Genomic DNA, 22,111 nt, shown 5'->3' with positions numbered 1-22,111 from the left:
TTTTTCACCTCCGTAACTCAGACTAGCAACTAAAAAGACCCTACAAACCCTGTACCATTGGTTCCTGTGTCATTGGCAAAGCAGTGGGGGAGTTACAGTCTTCTTTCCTACACTTCTGTACCATTTGACATATTTTCTAAGGTAGTTTTGCGGGGTCTTACCTGAAGATGGAGACTGAAGATGTTTTCCTAAGGAACGGCACTTTGCAAGAACATGTTTTATCTGATGTGCAGCTTCCACATGCAAAGATAAATTGTTTATAGACTGTTTAAGATAAATCTTTCTGAAGTCTGCTATTTCTGTGGGCCATATGTTTGAAAGCTTCTACCCAAAGCATGATTATTTTTATGCCACAAGAAAGTTGCTTCATTTCCTAATAAGAATTGAGGTTTTGGAACATAGTTTCTCAAGAGGATTTTTTTTTTTTTAATCTAACAAGCACTGCTGAAAGCTTCATTCCAAGTATTTGGGGAAACTGGAATACTAAGTGAATATTCACACTTAGATATGCACATATGTATTTCTTTCTTACGTGGCTAACAGCTGTGCAAAGTACTGTCTTTCCAAGGAATCATAACACAAAACAAGATGCTTGTCTATAAGTTTTCCACCAAGAAGAATCTCATTTTTATGTTTTGGGTTTTTCTCTCCCTGCTTTCCTTTAATAAGCTATCCCATTGTTTCTGGGTGCTTAAGCATTCCCATATTTAATTCCATCTTGTACAATTCTCTCCTGTATCTGTTACAAAGTTAAAGACTGCACATTTTATAATATTCATTTCTTTAAATAAGGAAAACCATTAGGTTCCCCAACCTGTGCTCTCCACACGACACATTACTAAGTGAGCCAGCAATCACATTCCATACTGACCAAACCTTCAAAAATGCACAAGTTGCTATGATCCAGCCTAAAAGTGAGAGCAGCACAGGCAGAGAGGAGAATCTCCTTGCTAAGCTTTGCCTGTGGGTTTATAAGAGGGATTGCATTCAAACTGAGCTCCAGAGGTTGATGCACTTCACTGTCTACTTGAGGAAGAGCTTCCCTCTCTGCTCTGTCACTCTACAACATCCCTATTAAGAGAGATTTAAACTCTGATTATCAGGTCAGCTCTGGTTTTGTCTGTAAACCAAAAATTGTACAAATATATACTGCATTCACATTTCAACACTGTGATAATTCACCTAGGCAAAAGGTATGATGAATATTGCCAATTCACCGGGCACCATGACTATGAGGAGAAATATATACCCAGCTTAAAGTGGAGGAGCATTCTCTTCTGCAGCCTGAAATCTTTTGGGATACAGAATCCTACAAGCAGAAAGGGTGCAGCTCATTCAGACACTACCTGGCTCCTGAAGTAAACATCCCTACTTTTCAAGAGAGAGAGCTAGTGAAATTTTGACTCATTGCTATGTTCATCTATGAAATAGTATGCTGGCAGAGTGCACTGTCCCCAGTCCACATTATTATGTCAGAGCGAGGTCTCCTTGGAAAGCCCTCTTCCTCAGATTCCCCTGCCAAGAGTACACACTGCTCAGCAAGGAAGCAGAACTGAAACAGAAACCCCAAATGGTTATGTTCAACGTGAAAAATTAAAATAAAAAGGAAAAATACATCGATCAATACAATGCCAGTGCATTTTAGCCCTCCAAAAAACATAAAAGATGGCTGCACTCTTTAGAAGTTAGAGCACATTTTTTCTAACACCCCCCCCCCCCCCCCTTTTTTTTTTTAATCTCCTGCAAAGTCAAGATAGGATCACAAAGTTCAGCTGGTTTTAGGAGGATTAAGGTTTAGGGATTAAGCTTCATTCATTTGGGGATGTAAATTAGCGGCAGAGGGACAGCAGCTGACTGGTGAGGAAAGGGAGGAAGGAGGAGGCAGGTCAAAGAGCAAACCATGCACGACTGCAGGCTTTTGCCCGCATAAATCTCAGATGACAATGTATCAGGCACTCCACCACAACAAAGTAAAATAAAGGAATATTGCCCAATATATTTCAAAATCTTTCTCTGTTACTAAGTGCGTAAAGGCAGAATGATAAAATCCAGGTTTCTATTAGCAATAGCATCAATGATGAGTGGGTCCTTGTTCCACCCTTCCTATACTTAATAGTGCAAAGAGAATAGACATAGATCTTTTTTCCAAAGCATTCCTTTGGCTCTGGGGGACCCTCACATAGACAAACAAAACCCAAATCAACCCCATACTTTGCCCCTAATTTGACTGCCCTGGGCAGCAGTAGCAATGTGGCAGCACAGGGCTATGACCATAACACATTTCCATGACCCGAGAGTCTTCATATCCACAGGCTCCCTGTATAATTTCAAGTGCTTATACGATTCACCATCCCAGGAGCAATGGAAAATTAACATGCAATTCCTCCCAGCCGCCCTTTTGGCTGCCTACCTCTGCAACCCCAGTGACTACATTAGAAATATATCACAACTAAGCCTCCACAATAGTATTTTTAACTATAGCTACCTGCCTTCAGTATGCATCACATCTGCTGAAGTTACCAGCAAAATAATTACTCCCATTGACAAGACTAAAATGATGTAGTAATAAAAGCTATGTTGTGCTCTATTAGAAACAGAAATCCCAAAGCATTTCCATAGTCCAGCTTTTTTATTGGCTAAGCGACAGGTCGCATTTTACAGATCAAGATTGGCTTGCAATGTTTGCCATTAGAAAAGCTTGCTCTGGCTTGAAAACTGAGTAAACATAGTCAGGAAGTGATTGAAGGAGCACAGATCGCCAAGATATAATTTATAGTTACTTTCCCACACTTCAAACTATAGTTCTGTCCTTTGGACTCCAAAATTATTGATATAATTAAAATCCTAGGTTGCCAATCCAGAAGTGCCTGATATTATCTAATTCAATTGTCACTGTTTATTTCAGTCCATTTTAAAAGCCAAGTCATCTATTGCAAACAAATCTGGAAAGAAATCATTCCAAAAACATACACACACGCACATATATATACACATCCATACATAAAGTGAGGTCCTACGAGTCTCTCAAGACTGTGTTGCCATTTCAACCTCAATTATTTATGAAGCTACAAAACAATTTTGTGTATGGACCAGGTAAGCCAGTGGTTAAGTAGGCAAGTCTTGTACTAAACCTGAAACCTCAGCTCTACATTGTGTCAGGGCACTACTTTTAGAAGATGAACCAAACACAGATCTGAGAGTCCTCTGCTGCAGAGAGACCATTTCTCTAGGACATGTATTTCCACTCCCTGATACTTGGTAAGCCAGAAACTACCCCAAGACAGGTGCTAGGCAGGTTCACCTGCTGTCTTCCTTCTGTCAAATTCTCACCAGCACCTAGAAGAACAACTCCTTGAGAACAAGATTGCCCTGGACTGGGATGTCCCAAAATTGCAGTAAGCTGCTAGAAATAACTGAGGCAGAAGAATTTTAGAGGTGAAGGGTCTGCAAGGATCAAGCAGCTGGTTTGTATCTCAATGGAAGCTCCTTCCCCTTGCTCTTCTTGTTGATTGCAAATGCACTTCAGCCACTTTACTGCCCTCACCAGCTGTGCCAAGCTTCCATTCCTCTTCCCTCCAAACTTTTCCCTACACTCCTCCATGCTGTGGCTTCACTCCTCATTTTCTTCTGTCCACCAGTCTTTACATCTTCCAAACTCATTTCATGTACATCTGTGTAGAAGCATGGCCATAACATGACACAGAGACATCAGTATTTTTACATTGCTCCCTTTTTTCCTTTTCTTTCATCTGTTTACATGGAGCAGCATTTTACAACAGCATGCATGGAAATTACCATCCCCCTTTACTTTCAGTGAGGCAATATACTTAGGCAGCCTGCAATGTAGGCTTCTGGTGATGACAACAATGAAAATTCATCCTCAATTTTGTTGCTGGAGGGAAGGGATGCTGATCAGAGGGACCTTGAGAGGAAGGCCAATGCAAACCTCATGAAGTTCAAGTGACCTGGGTCATGGCCATTGTAGACACACCTACAGGTGGGGCAGAGAAGTGATTGAGAGCAGCCCTGTAGAGAAAACTTGGGGGAAAAACTGCAGGGGAAACCTGGGTTGATGAAAAACTCAACATGACCCAGCAACGTGCACTGGGAGCCCAGAAAGCCAGATGTGTCCTGGGCTGCATCCAAAGCAGCATAGCCAGCAGGATGAGGGAAGGGATTCTGCCCCTCTGCTCTGCGAGACCCCGCCTGGAGTGCTGTGCACAGTCCTGGTGTCCCCAACATAAGAAGAACATGGAACTGTTGGAGTGAGTCCAGAGGAGGGCCATGAAGTGGATTAGAGGACTGGAGCACCCTTCCTACAAAACCAGGCCAAGAGAGTTGGGGCTGGTCAGCCTGGAGAAGAGAAGGTTGCATGGAGATCCCATCGTAACCACCCAGTATCTGAAGGGAGCCTACAGGGAAGTCAGAGAGGGACTCCTCATCAGGAGCTGCAGTGATAGGACAAGGAGTAATGGGTACAAACTGAAAGAGGGGAAATTTAGGTTAAACCAAGGAGAAAAATCAGCCTACAGTCTTTCATGTTTAAATTTTTCTGACATTTAACAAGTCACTAAAACACACATATTGGCACCTAACACATAGGGAAGGAAATAGAAATTTGCACCACTAAGACAAAAACAAAGTTACCTTCAGTGGATGTAACTGACAACCCTAAAGAATTACTGTTGTCTTAAGTTAATGAAGGACAAAATTTAGAGAGGAAAGGGTCCTTAGCCTGCACAGCAAAGTTGCTCCCATGGCACACTTATGTTCTGACTTTAAGTTTGCTTTCTTCAATTACCAAGATTGAATTACTGTGATTCTGCCTAATCTTCATCACTATCTTCCTCAAGAAGGTCCTGTTTGCCCTTTACTCTGAACATGGCACTTTGCTTCTTCTGTGACTTTGGCCATTAACTTCACTACTTTTACATAACCTGCCTGATTCCTGCATCTGATGAGGGAGCTGCAGGTAGAAAGCCATCTTACTGTTATGATATAATGCTACTTCTAGTGTTCCCACTGCACTTAACTTTGTAGCTGGGATGATGCCGTGTTCACCTGAGAAAAATCGCAGAGTTATCATCAAGTTCTACCACTGAAAATGTTGGGCTGCCTTTCTGGGTTGTACAGAACAATAAACTGAGAGGGAACTGAACTGTGCTACAATTCTCAAAACAGGCTGAAAGAAAGAACACAGAAAAGAAACTGTGCTCCTATTTAAGCATGTTGAACAATTTGTAAGCATCTTTCTTCATCCAATATTTCATTTTATTCAGTTAATGAAGGCCCAGATAATTAGAGGATCTTTTTTCCCCGGATAACTTTTTTTTTCCCCCTGTGAATGTAAGAAGCAAGCAAGCAAAAATAAGTTACACCTCAGTCTCACATTAACCTATCAAATTACTAGGCAGAAAATCTTTGGTTGCCTCCCCCCAATAATGGCATTTAGCAGGAATGAACAAAAAAAGTCCTGCTGTAATCATCTCTGTTTACCACAGTCTATCTCCCTGTATACACTCAACCACCAGCTAAAAATAATACTGAAACTAAAGACATTTTATGCCACTGGCTTGATAGGGACAGAATTTCATTTTCTGCACCTTTTGTAGACAGCAGATACATCAACATACTGTGTGTTTGTCCTCCCAGTTAATAGCAGAATTAAAAATTCCTAGAAAAGTCACCTAGGGCAGACCCTACCAGGAATATTCTTCATGGCAGATAAGCAACAGATCAAACAACATTCAGACATTGTATTACATACCTGAGGAAGCTAAAGTAGACAGGGGCATCATACTAAACAACATTTCCTGTTTCAAGTCAAACATTCGTAGTGCTTAGAGAAGGAATACTGGTGGCTTCCCAAGTTTTAGGCTATCTTTACGGTGTAAGCACTTCACAGTTTTTACTCTCATTAAGCACTGTTTAGATCTCAGCCCGTAACACTGTCTAGACATGAAGAAGGCACTCTACTTGCTAATGAAACTGAGACACTCATTTTGACATTTAATGTGTCATATCTATTTTGTTTATAATCTCTAAATATCTATGAGATGAGACATCTCCTTTGTAAAATAGGATTAAATAGATCTGTAAACTGCTATGTAGAACTCTGGTGAAATCAATTTGGGAAGGAAATTAAGGTTTCTCTTTTTCATGACTTAACCAAGAACCCTTCCAAGAGGCTCTTGTAGGGGAGAGGTGGCAGGCAGCTTGCCTCACAAGTGATGACAGCAGCCCCTAAATCAAGTGTCACACAGCTTCAAGCCCTAAGGACTCATCAGTCATGCCTGCAGGAGGGGAAGGAGCAGCCTCCTTCCTTGAGATCAATGAGGCAAACACAGAATACTCCTTCGTCACTCCTAAGGATGATTGATGACTCCTTAGCAGCTGAAGTGTGTGACATTTGATTTCACTCACTGATAAGACTGTGTCTATCCAAACACCTTCTAGTTAATGTTTCCAGGGCTCCCACATAGCTGTTCTTTGTGACATTTTTTACACAAAGCTCAATTGTTCAATGATTAATGAATTTCTCAACAATAGAAGAAAATTCTGAAAGAGAATTTTGTAACTGTGTCCCTTGATACGCTGATCACAACACAAAACAGGAATCTAGGCTCCTCAAGGAAACCTAATGGGAGATCTCCTGCACCTGTCAAACCACACTTGTAGGCAAAACAGTCCTAAAAGAGAGCTGGCTTTTTAAAATATACACTTTAGGTCTCCTTTCCAGGAAACCTAATGATTGATGGTTATTGATTAAAAATATTTTCCAAAACTTTAATAAGCAGATTTACACAAGGTTATAGATTTCAACAGACTTGAGACATGCTTTATGGCTTTCTTATTTTTCTTACAACACCACATTCTTACCCAGTTATTTCCTATTTTGAAATTATGCAATCAACATGATTTGAAACTATGCTTTGTAACTACAAGACACACTTGCTTATAGGTTGTAAAACATGCATGCTTTATATTACATCCAATTGTATCACAGGCTGTGTTAAATAAACGTTTTTACTACCACTTAAATCTCACAGCACTATTTACATTTATTGTTGTGCTTTTGCTCAAGTTTTTGCTTTTAAGATTGATACTGAATTAAATGTTTTAAGCAGATGTATTTTCAACCCTCTTACGAAATGAGGAATGATTTTTGAGCCTGATTTTCTAAGTGCCATGTTCGGCTGGATTCTGCTCAATGCCTTTGGAATTTTTAGCACTTTGCACAAAAACCATGACTCTTTGATAAATACAAGAACCAGGCAATTCAGAAGTCTGTCAGAAAATCCATTCAAAGGTAAGGAAACTGTACTGGTTATCAATTTCATCTTACTCTGTAAGTTTGTTTGTCAAAAAGCATACTGGCAAACAGAGGAAGTAAACTGCACTACAATCCAGAAAAAGATGATGACTGTGGCTCTCTCACCCCTTCAGAATGAATGACTGGAACAGAATGGCAGTACTGTCAAAGAAAAAGGCTCCACATAACCTTCATCATTTTGCCAAAACCAGCCCACCAGAAGAAATCAAAGAGAAATTCCAAGTTTAGACATGCCAAATGACTCTTTCATCTAAATTTTGAAACAAAGACATTGCTCTTGCCAAACATTGCTAAGCTTTGCTGAGGCTTCACGTGAAAAATCAAGAGCTCCGACTATTTGGAATTCAAATTCAATGTAAAACTTGGGCTTATTCCCAATTAATGCAAATGAGAGACTCCACATTACCTTGGAGGTCTTTAAATTGAAAATGATCCTGACACAGAACTCTGCCAAATTAAGTCAGCAATGATGAAATTATAAAAAAATGGTGTTATGAACTGTCCTGGCACTTAAAGACATGATGAAGTCTCCATAACACTCTGAAAACTTCTTGTTGTGAAAACACTCTTTTTCAAGTCAACATTTTATTTCCAAAATATTACACTCTCAAGGAATTTAAAATACTATCTATACTGGCATACAAAATCAAAAAATATATTTATGTTGAAAAACACACTTTAAAAAAACATTTACCATAATAATAAATTTCTAATGCTGACATACTTTCATGTCATATAAAAAAAAAAAGGAGGCATGACATTTTGGACAATAATGTTTCATTTGTAATATAACCTTATTATATTTACTTGCATTTTCCTTCGGTAAAGAACTGGAACAGATTTTCTTTCTAAAACTGATACAAAAATTACCTTACATTCTGTCTCATGGTTCATTATGAGATAAACTAAGATCAAACTCAAAGGATGCCCTTAGTAATGCTGTTGTTAAGGACAGCAAAGCTGGCAAGCAAACCGGGGTTGACAGGGGCTTGTTTTCCAGTTGAAAGTGTACTACCTCAAATACTTGAGCATATTATACGAACAGTTTCCATCCTGAGGAACACTTTTCAATCACCCCCTAAGAGAACCTGTATTTCGAGAGTATATGCAGACTTTTTTAAGGGCATGTTTGCTCAGCAATTAGCCACAGTTCTACCAGTTCTGGGGTATCTGGTAATTCCAAAATCCCTTTCCATACCAAGTATATTAGAAAACAAGAAAGTTGAATTCTTCAAGGAAAATTATGTCCTGAAACAGTCAGATGCATTTCACTTAAGACTAAATTCATACACAGATATGGGTTGTGTGCATCGCTTCTCCCTTCTCTCTCGTTACTCTTCAACACAGTCAACTCCTTAAATTAACTAGGATAAATATTTAAACAACATTTTCAGTAGAACAGCTGATCAGCTGGAAGGGAGAGATCTTACTGGTGTGTCCTCTGAAAGCACTGAGCACTTTTGCTCAGAAATACCTACTAGACTTCAAATAACCTGTAGGGAAGTGGATATTTACGAATACCCAAACTGGGAGAATTCATGATGGAAGGGCATGGGAGGTGCAGGATGGGTGGGAAGAGAGGCTTAGTGCTCACTGTTAAATATGAGTGAGTGCCCAGATTATCTGTGGAATACATAAATGCAGCAAAACACAAATATTTCCCAGAAAGAGCTGAAGTGCACAAAAAGAGAAGAAACCAGAGAAGACTCTTGGAAACCTGCCTGATTTCCTCTGAGCACACAGTCCACATGCTTGGCAAGCTCACAGGGAAACCCAACTTGCATCCTTGTGACTCTCAAGCAGTCTCCCTCTGGGAGTGAGGGACAATGTCTCCTGAAGAGACAATGGTTTTCCCAATCTGCAGTCATGAGATGACCAGACTGTTTTGAACTGGAACTCATTCCTTGCCCAAAAATTTCAAAATTCAGGGACATTTTCCTGACCCAGAACACATCTTCAGCTACCAAGATTTAACATTATATGGTCCACCCTTCACCACTCGCTCCTACTGTTCAGAAAAGTTTAATTCTGGCATTTTCTAAATTCTAAATGCTTAACTTTGAAACCTATAAAAAGGATTATGTGTTTAGAAAATTTGCAGTCTTGAAGATTTCTTAAATGTTTTTATTCTTCTTAAAATAAATGTCTATTTAAAACAAAGCAAAAATGTTAAACTAGGAGTTTGAAATTTTTCCACCTACCTATTATAGCTAAAGAAAGGTTTACAGGTTGTCATCCTCCATTTGGATCACTTGGTAGAGGAGGAAAAGTGCTCCTCTTATTTATTACACTTATATTTACTGAAAATGGAATGTCTCAAATGAATTCCATTTGAGAATCACAGTGATAGTATGCTCTAATTCTCACAGTGGGGATGTATTTTTACTTTTCCTGACCCATTCTCTACAACAAGTTTCCTTGCAGTCCTGCAGTTTTTCCAAGTCCTTCTCTTTATCCAGTAAACCAATCTGAAATCCAAGCTTTTAATTCAAGCAAATTTCTTATCAACCACACCACTTGTCTATCACATTGTCTACTTCCCCACAAAACCCAAAATCCTCCAGATTTCAGATCTCCTCCATAATGAATATTCACACTCAAAACCATGCCTTTCCTTAAAATGATCAGTCACTACCATATCCTCCTCAGCTCTATGAAGCATCTTTTTGGCTTATCAGTAAATCTTTTCCTCTGAACTCAGTCTAAGTTCAAACACCTTCAGAGATCTCCCAGTACATTTTGGTCCCTCATCAGAACTGTCGCGTGTCTCCCACAGGTCTTTTCAGTTTTTGATGTGGCTTAAACCCAGACTATTTGTCCATAATCAGGCCACACTGGGCTATCACCCTCCCTCATGGTTCCCTGGATCACCTTTTCAAATTCCCCTCCAAGTCTTCCCAATACCAAGCCATGCCACTGTCTAAAGAGCTGTCTAAATTTCCACCTAAGAGTTTCAATTTTCTTGTCTCCTCTCCTGGCAGATTTACACTACTCATTCTGCCATTACACCACATCTGGTCCTGCCTTCTGACAGACTGAAGGAACATGGGAAGGTTTGCAGATCATAAAAATAAAAGACCCTAAGAAGCAATAGTCTAATTCCAAATTACAAATGAAGTCTTAAAAGTCTCTTTCCCCAGAAACTGTTATTCTCTATACTAAAAAAAAAAAAAAAAAAAAAAAAAAAAAAAAAAATTAAATTCATGTTCAACTCACAGAATAGACAGCTATTATCTGCTCACCTGAAATATTTGTTTCAAGGAAAAAAGTGCCCGTCTCAGCTCCCGTCCATTGGAATTGTAAAGTTTTTCTGGGAAAACAAAATAAGAAAACAGAAAAAACTTCAGCATAAACAAAACTGACAACACAGCAAGAATGTAGTACAGCTTTTTAAAGAGTCCTAGCACCCACTTCCCATTAGGCAGACTGCTCTCAAAAAAATTAGCTTTTAAAAATATAGATATAGGACTTATTCATTAAATGTGCATGTAAACCAGGATTTAGTTGTCTATAACTTCAGATGGCATCTGAAGTAAATTCACAATAGCTTCAACAAGATCAGTGAGAAACAATTCTCTGTGGAGTTTTTGAAAATGCTTAGAAATACTGTTCTTTCTGCATTAAGGTAAATTTAGGGTTTACTGAAAGTACCAGATTAATCTCAAAAGACTCAGCTGAGACCACTCTTTGCCTTTGTTATCAAAGCTAGAGCCACTGAATCCCATCCTTGACTGCCTTCCCTCTAGACATTCTTTTCTCGTGTTCTCATCTTTCTATTGTTAAATCCTTTCTCCAATAGCAATGAACGTTAATACCAGAAATAGTCGGACAGTCTGTTCTAAGTATAATTCAAAACAGTGTTTTATTCTCATGAAAACTGATCTTGACCTTTTTCTAAATGAAGCAGAAGCCTTCTTTTCATCATCCAATATTGAAATGTATTACTTCATTTATTCCCCTACTAATGCATCCTCACAGAAATAATTTAAAGAAGACAAAAGCAACTCCTCTGCTGCCTTTCTGAGCCCTGCAACAATGTTAGTGCCTTTGGAAGAAGTCTGAGACTGTGCATCTCAAGCCTGTTGTTGCAAATTTGGAAATGATTTGTGATTATGCAGGGATAGAGCAGAAGGTGAGCTCTACAAATCTTCCTGGTCTACTACATTTAGTATTACTATTACCTGATAGAGACTTTATTAAATACTTCTACAGTCCTAAATTTAATTTAAGTCCCTAATTTAATTTTATTACATTACTCCAATCTAAGGGCAATCACAAAGGAAAATCAAATCTTCATGGTCACCTCAGATGACACACTTTGCCTCATCCACAGATTATCATGAAAGAACCCTCTCTTCAATGGACAGTGGCCAGCAGGTCCAGATATCTGGAATGCCCATGGAGTGACAATATTCTTATGAGAAAATTAAGTATCAAATCCCAGCATTTTATTTCTTACTTTCCCTTGTCTATTTATCTTTCAATTACCACTTTATACTACAAAGCCAAATTAAATTTTATTTCCCTCTGTCAGGAAGTTGCAAAAAGGGCCTAGCATTTGAGGATTCAATGCATTTATAACTCAGTAATCATTTTTTACTTTAATCAAGGAAGGTAGGGTTTAATTTTAGAAAAACATTTCTTATTCCCAACAGCCATCTTCAACCAAAGAAAAAGTATGAAGTAAAATGTCAGCAAAACTAACACTTTTTTTTTAACTTTGAAAGTAGTTTTGTTCATCCCTAATTGCCTCTGATTTCAAAGGCAGAATGTACAGAACTGGCAAAACTATTGTTGTTATAAGTTGTCTCCTTTCTTGCACTTTTTATAGATTCTTGACAAAACATTGGAGGAACGGATTTCACTTCAAGCCATAAACTTAGAGGCACACTTTAATTACTCTCACTTAAAAACGCACTGGCATGTAGGACTACGTTTCTTGGCAGGATAAAGAGTAATTTTGTCAGGAAAGCCTAAAGAATAATAAAGATCTTCTAAGACCCAGTCTGTCAACTTTACATGCCACATTACACGAAATATTCCTTTTTGAAAGTTACCTCCATCTGGCATTTGTTATTACTAATTTCCCTCTATTCATAATTCACCAGCATCATTATGAGCAGAATGTCTCCAAACAAGGCAGTGCATTATCATCTTAATTAAGAGAGGCACCACTTCTTAAAGTCCTGGCAACTTTGTACATAAATATCAATGTCCTAACAAATGCCATCTGTTGGTCTCGGTCTTAAACAAAAATCATCATCCCAGCCCGGGGTGAAGTCCTAACAAACCATTGTTATGATACCATAACACTGGTTGTTTCATTGATGCATGAAGGTTTTTGGTACATCTCAGAGGAACAATGCTGAACATTTTTTCTCCTTGGTCTTTTCACAGAGCATAACCTCATCCTTGGCAATCAGCACAAACAATGCTCTCCCTGCTTGTCTGCAGCAAAGAGGACAGAAGTTACCGACTGCAGCTCAAAAAGGCGTCCATCGTTAGAGCTAAGGACCAACAACTACTGCAAGTATCAAGTTTGACAACAGTTGTGGCAGGTATCACAAATGCTTGAGATGGGTTAAAAACCCATCTGAGGAGTGACAGTCCAGGTAAGTCATCTCATCTCATCTCATCTCATCTCATCTCATTTCTGACATCTTCTACCAGAGACAACATCCACTCACAGGTACCTCCTCATGCAGAGCTAATCTTGTTGAGTCAGCTCAAAGATACAGGCCCCCAGCGCCTTCACCTGCTACTCTTACACGTGGGCAACACACTCTCTAAGTCTTGACACCCATTTCTTACAGTGCTGGCAGCCATCAGAACCATTCTCTGAGCATAGCCCAAGGAGGAAAGTGAGATGGCCATGCTACATCAGAAGACGTTCTGCTTCAGAAAACCTCAGTCCAGGATGAACCTCACCCAGGGCAGGAAAGCCTGTGTAAGCCAAGGTACTGCATGGACCCTTAAAAACATCTGTACTTTATGGTGTGTGCTGTTCTCCAGATTACAGCTGGGGTACACTTGCTAAGATGCTCTCGAGGTCTTAGAGAATTCCCATTTGTTAACAGTAACTTTAACACCCCAGGGACCTCAGGCTCATTCCAAAAGCCCTAGACTGCAACTGAGGCTATGAAAATGCATCAGCAGAAACTGAAGGGCAAAAATCACTTCTGAGCTGTTTTCCTATGGTAGAAAAACAAAATTTAAAAAAAAGGAAAGAGCAAGAGAGAGGAAAAGCCACATTTGCTTACAATGTTTTCATACTGCAGACAATTCAGAAACTCGATAGCAGATGAATACTTGTTTTACATAAGCAGTTTAAAGTGTTGCCCTCTGAATCAGACTGAGAAATAACTTTCCATGTTAAAGCACAGAGGTGACTAATGCCCATGGTACATCCCTGGCAGAGTTGTCTGTAACTGAAATAAATGATGCCTACAGCATTGAAACAGGAGTCTAGCCTGCTACTGTCACCAAACCCAGAAAATTCTGAGGTGCTCCAAGGACAGTCCAAAGACTCACATGTTCATTGCTTTGTTACAAAGTGTCAGATAAGGTTGAATATGTACACCAGGACTGCTTTACGCCAGAAAACAAAGCTCTGAACTTCAAGCAGGAACATGCACTACTAAACCTCTCCCTGAAACTTCTCTGGCCCTTTGGTAAAACACATTTCCTGTCCTTCCCCAGGCCAGGTGCAGGCTGGAGACATTCTACATTCATATACTTCAAGATACGAGAAGATAAAACAGGTCAGTGAGTTCATAGGTCAGGGAGTTTGTGAGATCTGACTTCATCTACCTATTAATGATGGTGTTTCTGACAGCTGAGTCCTGATAAGGAACACTATTGTAGTCACTTTTACTTCATTTCTTCATGAAATAAAGAGCTGCATCTGCGGCTGTGAAATAGCTTTAATTTCATATACACAGATAACAGAATATTCTCCTTGTGTTTCCCTCTGACGTTAACTAACACTAGAGGGCACTGCTTATTCCCTTATTTTATGAAAGAAAGGCACTCTGTCCCTCCATGGGCTTCCCACTGATAGAGCAATACTGTTTGGGATGAAGAGTTGGTACTTCATTAACCTTGAAAACCTGTTTTTAATCTGTAGAATGTAGGATATCCTAGGAAATTAAAAAGCATCAGCACTGGCAATCTCAAACATTCAAAATCAGAGTCAACTCTCTTGAAAATGATAAAAAACCAGGCACTGGTAAGGGCCTGAGTTTTATCTACCTTTCTGCAAGAAGCAAGAGTCACATTTATTAAGTTATCCTTTACATCATAGCAGGGAAGTGTATATCCTTGAAAGACAGAGAGATTCCCTTAGCTCAGCACTTGTTTCTAGATGCAGAGAATCATAGATAACCAGGCTTGTGGTAGAGACAGACATGTGTTACAGGTAGCAACCTGCAACTGGCGATTTTCCTGCAACAGCAGAACTTTGGTTAAGAGAAGCCTTTACGCTCTAAAAGAAAACTATTTATTACTCTGTATTTTTGAATGCTTTTAATTTAGTGAAAAACAATTCAGGCTAAGTGAAAAGAGATTACTATAGGTGAATTTGGTACAAATGTAGCAGTGGAGGGAAGGCAGTTTCATTTGCAATCAACATCTTTTCAGAAAGGAAGAGAAGTCTTTAAAGATATTTTATCAGACAACTTGCAGCTTTCAAAGGGATTTTATATTTTCAAAGGTAATTGTCAGAGGCTCAAATTTCATTGGGAATTCACCTCTTTTGACTATGTGGGAAAAGCAACTTTTTAAAGAAAGTAATAATTTGTCCTTATATTCTCAGTAAAAGTACTGACTGCCTTCTATGGGAAAAATAAGTGTTTTCAATCCACAGTAATAAAAGAAAAAGTGGAGCTGGCTGAACATTGCTTGGTTCAGTCCCACGTGTTACACCTGACCTCTGACCGACAGGGTACCATCCTCCTCCCTTCCTCTTCCATCACACCCATTGAATTAGTCCCTGGGATATAGTAATTTATACATCATCAGCCTTTTGAGCTGTTGGCAAAGGCTTGTGAACATCTGGCTGAGCACAAATGGCAGTTGCTCTGCTTCACTTGCTGCTGCCTGAATGACCTCCATGTCTCCCATCCATGCCTCTTTTCTTTAAGCTATAATTTCAAGATGAAGCTCCTTTCCTTACAAAAACATAAAAGGGAGATTAACTCCACATTTGATTACATTAGCAGGATACCTGGTGCAGATCCACTTAAATGACATTTGAAACATTTCCTGCCATTCATTTTTACCTTGCATGGGACAGAAGTAGCAATACTGTCTGTCTTCCAGTAGCCACTTGGAAATTAGGCAGTATTTAGAAACTAAAAAATTTAATTCCTCTCCCCGCAACAAGGAATAAAACATTATTTTAAATGCTCACTAGGAAGAAGTATTAGTGATAAAATTAAAAGGCTTTCAGAATTTAAATGAACTGCCTACCTTTTCAGCAGAACGGATGGGAAAAAAAACTTGAAAGAACAAAGAAAAGTGTTTATAATGGTAAGAAATTTTGGCATTCACCCTTTCTGTGAATGCCAATGCCACACTTCTAAATTTATTACTGCACTATTCCAATTTTAAATGCATGTTATTTTATCTGAATGAATGTATACAATTGTAAAACTAGGGAAGAATTTGAGCAATACAGCGAGAAGTCAGGCATACAGGTCTACTCCTGTGAACAGGCATCAGGAAGTAGCCTGGTAGACTTCACTGGAGTAGGCCCATGGGTACATATAGTGCTGCGGATCTATAAAACAACTGTATATAAAACTAATTAGCGTAGTGTGCCAGTCTTTCACTGTATGTCAAACAAATTAAAGCAGTTCTCTAAGAAAAGACCTGGTCCTGTGCCAAGAATAGGCTCTTTTCTTAGTTTTGCTTTTGTCCACAGAAGTTAGTCATAAATGTGTTGGCCAGACAAGGCACTCTCCTTTTCTACCCAGACCCCCTAGAAAATGCATGAAGAAGGGATTCATTCACAGGCATATTGCCCGCTACTGCATTAACACAACTGCTGCTTCTGCTGAGATTACTTCGTTTTGCATGTTACACATTTCCTTTTTTCCCACTGAATCTGATCTTATTTTGTCTGGATAAATGGTTATGCATTAATTAGTGGAACATGTGAACTCAAGCTGCATATTCTCCCACTGATCCAGGGATAAATGATTAGTGCAGGAAAGCGCTTTCTCACAGTAAAGGACCTTAGGCCGAGCAAGTGGCTGTGTACAAATTTCGGGAAGCTGAGCCCACATCACTGTCAGCACTGACTGCTTTGGAGGAATGCGCAGGCTGCCTCCAAGGAATGCCGCCCCAGCTCCCTGGCAGAGAAAAAACCTCCCTACTCTCCTTTTCATTTAGACACACAGCAGCTGCTTAGCTAATTATCTGGGACAGTGGGTCCCCTCAGCGAGCAGGGTCCTTTGCCCCCACTGGGAGAGGGGGATCCTTTGTCGGGAAAGGATCCTATTACGCCTGCATATGAGAAGAGCTCAGCTTCAAGCCTGCATCCTTATTCCCTTTCTCTGTAAAGGACTCACAGGTGGGGAGTGGGAGGAGGGAAAGACAAAATAGCCTTGGACACCCTTTCCTATCCCATACCCTAAAGCCATGCTGGCAGAGGCTCAAAGAGTGCAAAGAGCCACCTGCAAACCCCAGGGAGCCTGTGGGTTTGGACAGACAAGCAGGGAGAACTTCAGGGCAGGGTCTCCCCTGGGAATGAAAAATACCCAATTCAGCCAGCACTTCAGAGCAATTCTATACGCTCACGCTTAGGGATTTTCCTGCCTCTTTGAGAGGAGAAGTCTGCTTTCCTGACACTGCAAAAAGTACCCAGCAGCAACAGTCCCCGGATTTCCACAGGGAGAGTACACAGGGCAAAACCCCCACTCCAGGAAGATGGGTTGCAGCTAACCTTTTTTGAATATTTCTCTGAAATGCCAAATGTCTTAACTTCTATCACAAGGGAATTAACATAAAACTGTCAGCACAAGAATGATGATATGTTTAAATCTACTGAAAAAAGCATCCGCTCCTCCAGGTGTAAGTGTCCTCCCTTACTTCTTGCTCCTGTGTTTCCAAGAGATATGAAATGACATTCAATCAATTGTGGGAAATGAGTAGTATATAAGAAAAGTCCAGAGGATCAAGAAGAAAGACGATGACCCTGAGGATGAGGAATCAGAGACATGTAACAACAGGTCCTTTTCATTCTGAACACATCATTCCTGAATATCCTGGTGACTCCCCTACCCTTGGTTCTAGGTATTAGTCAGTGCTGGAGGTTCAGCATAAACTACAGTAACATCTAAATCATTCCATGAGATTTAAAAGAAGGAGGTTTTTATGCAGCTATCTGGTAGAAGGGACTTTCCAGTCTTTATCATACTGCACTGTCATGGTTTAACCCCAGCTGGCAGCCAAGCCCCACGCAGCCACTCACTCACTCCCCCATGAGCAGGATGAGGAAGAGAATGGAAAGTGTAAAAGTGAGAAAACCTGTGGGTTGAGATAAAGACAGTTCAATAGTAAAAGAAAAATCCACTCACACAAGCAGAGCCAAACAAAGAATTCATTCACCACTTCCCATGGGCAGGCAGGTGCTCAGTCATCTCCAGGAAAGCAGGGCTCCATCACACCTAACAGTGACTTGGGAAGACAAACACCTTCATTCCCAACACTGCCCCCTTCCTCCTTCTTTCCCTTCAGCTTTATATGCTGAGCATGACACCATATGACAGGGAATGTCCCTTTTTGGTACGTTGGGGTCAGTTCTTGTGCAAGCCCAACCCCCTCGCTGGTGAGGTGGGACGAGAAGCAGAAAAGGCCTTGACTCTGTGTAAGTGCTGCTCAGCAATAACGAACACATCCCTGGATAGTCTGTCCCAAACTAGGTACTATGAAGAAAACTAACTCTACCCCAGCCAAAACCAGCACATCCCCTCTGGCTGCATAACAGGACTATATAGCTCTCCTCTCAACCATTTCTACCAAACTTCTGCATATTCTGCTTGGTTTCAAGAAAATCACCTGACATGGATAAACCATTAGCCAGAATTTCCCCTTTACAGAGCTCTAAATTACTATCCTTTTGCTCCTGTAGATCCATCCACATGGAACTAGGAAGAACATTTGTCGTGCTATCTGCACACATTATGGCAAACAAATGCCAATGGTTTACACTAAAGGGAGATGTTACAACACAGCACGTGTTTATATACGTAGTTAAGTGCAAAAGGAAACCTTAGTCTTCATCTGCTGGATCCAGGCATTTGCAGCTGTGGAAGATGGTGCTTTCTCTGTATGTTGCAGTGCATTATGTTAAGATCTTAAAAACTGATGGGGTCAAAACTTCCTCTTACTGTTTCCATTCCTAAATTACTTAGCGTATTAAGGTCCTGCTTGTTCATAAACGAAAGAAAGGATATATAAGGTGATGCGGGCTGAGAGCAGGGTGAAGCTGCCTGACAAAAAGGGCTACCACTTTTCCTCTTAGTTTTAGATCTCTCTGCTCACTACTGGTTTCCCTATTCTCTACTGCAGAAACCTGTGTCAGTTGCTGCTGTGGGAAAAAGGACATAAGCAATGAGAAAGCCCAAGAGCAGGAGACCACAACAGCAGGTTTCACCTAACTTATAAAGTAAAAATCAGACTGGTACATTAAAACTCAGTGTCAACAAGGAATCACTTAACTCCACAGAAAGCAACAGCAAGAATCCCAAGAAACTTGAATAGCTCGTGAATTTCCATTATTAAAACTCCCAGGCTTTTAAAATTAGTTATATCTGGAGAGATAAAGAAAATGCATTGGGTGTTCATTGCCAAAAGACATTTTTTAGAACTGGCTTTCAGGGTCTGGCTGGGGAAAATACTGCAGGCCAGTGGTACAAAAAGCTTTTCCTGCCCTCTATGAGCCAAAGACTGTGACTGGAACAGCAAGGCAGCTCTGAATCCACTTCCCATCTGGTTATCACCACAGCTTTTATTTCCAGTTCCAAATTACTTCTCTCATGTATCCTTTTTGATTTTGTAAGCTAGAATACAGAATTCCCCTTTACAGTTACAGTTACATTTCCCAGTGAGTCTGATGCCTACTGAAAACTTTGAACCCATGGAGACACTATGTAGATCTATGCACACAGAACAAACTGCTCAATCAGCTCAGTCTTCCTTCCTTGAAATAAAAAGCCATATTCAAAAGTTACAGCCTTTCCAACATATTAACAAAATGAAGAGCCTCTACCTCTTCAGCCTACTTATTTCAGCTATGGAACAGGCACCATACTTTCCTACAATGATCTATTTATATTGGTCCTTGAATGCAAAAGGCACTAATATGCTCTTTAGTTCTGAAGTGCAGGAAACAGTACTTTGGGTTGACAGCTTCAAAGGAGGGCACTTCTGCATGTCCAAAAAATGCTATGACTGCTCTTCTGTAAAAGTCAAAGGGTTACAAAAGTGAAAAGGCTGCGTAACAAGGTCAAATATTACAGCACCGTATTAGAGCAAGTGGTGACGGAAAAGACTTGAGAGGTCATCTTGTTCATCCCCCTGCTAATGCAAAATTGTTCCCTAGAGAGTAATACAGCAGGAAGGTAGTTGTTATACTAAAATATAGGTTACATAATTCAAGAGAATGGGGCTGGGGAAAATTGCTAGAGAAGAAAATAATATAGAAGAACTTACTGCTTCTTTAGAGATTACTGTAGCAAAACTGAGGCTAAACCATAATTTTAAAAAAGTATGTGGAGACCAATCTTTAATGTTTGTTTCAGTTTACAGCTTGGTCTCTGAGTTGCTGACCTGTGTGCTTGTGCTTGAACAAGCGCATCAGCCAGTGCCTCCTGGATTAGAAATATTTAATAAGAACATGATAGTCATGATTTGAGTTTTCTGCTTTTATTCTCTTTTAAACACAGTGCCAACATGTTGCTCTGCATGTTCAATCAGTATTAGTAAACAAAGAGCAACAAGAAAATTATAGCAACCCATCACCAAAAAAAGACAAAAAATTTAGGCACACCCTCACTATTCCTTGAATTATGGATGCCTTATCTGTGCTGACAGCTTGGCAAAAGGCAAACCGTCTGAGAGCAAAGACATCAGAGCTTTGTGCCAAGAACCTGAATGAGCTCCTGAGCTTAAAGCTCATATCAAGTTTTTCTGTTGCATAATACGTAACAAAACATGTCAGATGCTACCTCCAAGACCAAATTGTTGCAATGATCCTAAGTCCAGCCTCAGGAAGTGCATCACAACTTATCCAGTCCTTTCCCTTCAGAGGATGCCGCCTCCTAATTAACTGCATGCATTGAAGCACCAGTTTGCTCAAAAATTTGGAAAGCGAGGATGAAACCATTCATCTGATAGCAAGGCAACAGGCAAAAGAGCAGCAGCAGTTCATGCTGAAAACCTGATAAAGCTGCTTCTCTTCAGATTGCTGCTAGCAATTACAATGCTGTGTGCATTTTCAAATAGCTGAGCCTTCATTGCCTATGTATATGTGAGACCTCCCAGTCTCACAGCCATGCTGCTGGAGGCAACTGGTTCCAACTCAGTTTTAGGGATTTTTTCGACCATTTGAAGTGGCTAAGACCAAGAATCCACCACAAAATCCTCACACACAAAAACCAGTAGATGTTCCTGTGACTGAGACACACTATCCATATTAAGGATTAGTATTTACTTGTACTTCAGCATCCCCCAGAAACATCAGCCACACAATCACAAAGATCCCTTCTGGAGAGCTTCTAGAGGTGGCACCTGAATCCAGTGCAGCTTCATCTTTAGGATTTTTTATCCCAAAATTAATTTAAAAAGAGAATAAGCAAAGCGTTCCAATGTAAATGCCGTAGCATCTTCAGGATATTTATTTCAATTTTTCATTACATTTGGTGATGATAATACTGATTTCTAAAAGAATTTTTAATAATTTAAATTCAATATACAGACCTCCTCAGTCTGAAACTCTTGCCATATCTCCATATAACAGCCTCTTTCTTATGTTAGGAACTTTACTTGTAGCTCATTTTTTCTACACCTTCCTGTTCTTATGTACATCCTCTAATCAATTCACATCCTTAAATGTGTAAATCCAGACACAGCAATTCAACTAAGGCTTTATTGATTTTGAGTAAAGAGGAGAAAGAGCATTTCAATAGACAAAGATTAGGTTTTGCTTCAGTATTACAGTCACACAACAAAGAACAATCCCTTAAGTAATAGTCTCATAGCTCCTAGCAGACGTGATCTCAGTCAAAAACAATAAGCTCGTTAACCAGCTTTGTTCTAATAATTTAAACTGCCTTTTCCCATGTGTCTTGATGCATTTTAGGGTTTCTGGAAGGATGCTTCTTTAGAATACTTGAAGGATATAGTTAAATTAACAGAAATTAAATTAACAGAAACAGAGGGAGAATGAAGAAATATCAGATGTGCAGAAGGAAAGACTGCAGCATAAATACTTTTAGCAGATGTCAAAGTAATTCAGGGTCAGCAAGTTTCCCATCACTCTGAAATTGCTGGGACACATGAAAAACACACTATTTTGGCAACTGAAAAGCAAACCCCACAAATAAACTGGAACAGAACCACTAAGATCTCAGGCTAAGTCCATGCCAATGCATGACTCTCATCTGATGCAGACGCCAGATGAAGCACATGGCCGGTCCTCCTGCAGAAGGCTGGGGAGGCTTGGAGAACCCAGCTATCTGCTGGACAACTCACTTCCCAGCATTCCTACGGCTG

The 22,111-nt window shown here is 39.9% G+C and overlaps 1 protein-coding gene across 15 annotated transcripts in view; it reads right to left on the bottom strand.

The window, feature by feature from the left end:
- Positions 1 to 22,111, bottom strand: part of FHOD3 (formin homology 2 domain containing 3) — a 377,539-nt gene that overhangs the window by 192,822 nt on the left and 162,606 nt on the right. For all 15 annotated transcript variants that reach the window (XM_042048634.1, XM_042048643.1, XM_042048636.1 and 12 more), the window contains exon 4: positions 10,576 to 10,643. In XM_042048634.1, coding sequence (XP_041904568.1) covers positions 10,576 to 10,643 — 68 coding nt within the window. The remainder of the gene's footprint in view (positions 1 to 10,575; positions 10,644 to 22,111) is intronic.

The sequence above is a fragment of the Corvus kubaryi genome, unplaced genomic scaffold (genome assembly GCF_017639235.1).
Source record: "Corvus kubaryi isolate FWS band 111438036 unplaced genomic scaffold, C.kubaryi_AGA036_p1.0 68, whole genome shotgun sequence".
NCBI classification, from domain to species: domain Eukaryota; kingdom Metazoa; phylum Chordata; class Aves; order Passeriformes; family Corvidae; genus Corvus; species Corvus kubaryi.
Note: the sequence above shows the minus strand (reverse complement) of the source record. Positions and strands in the feature narration are given on the sequence as shown.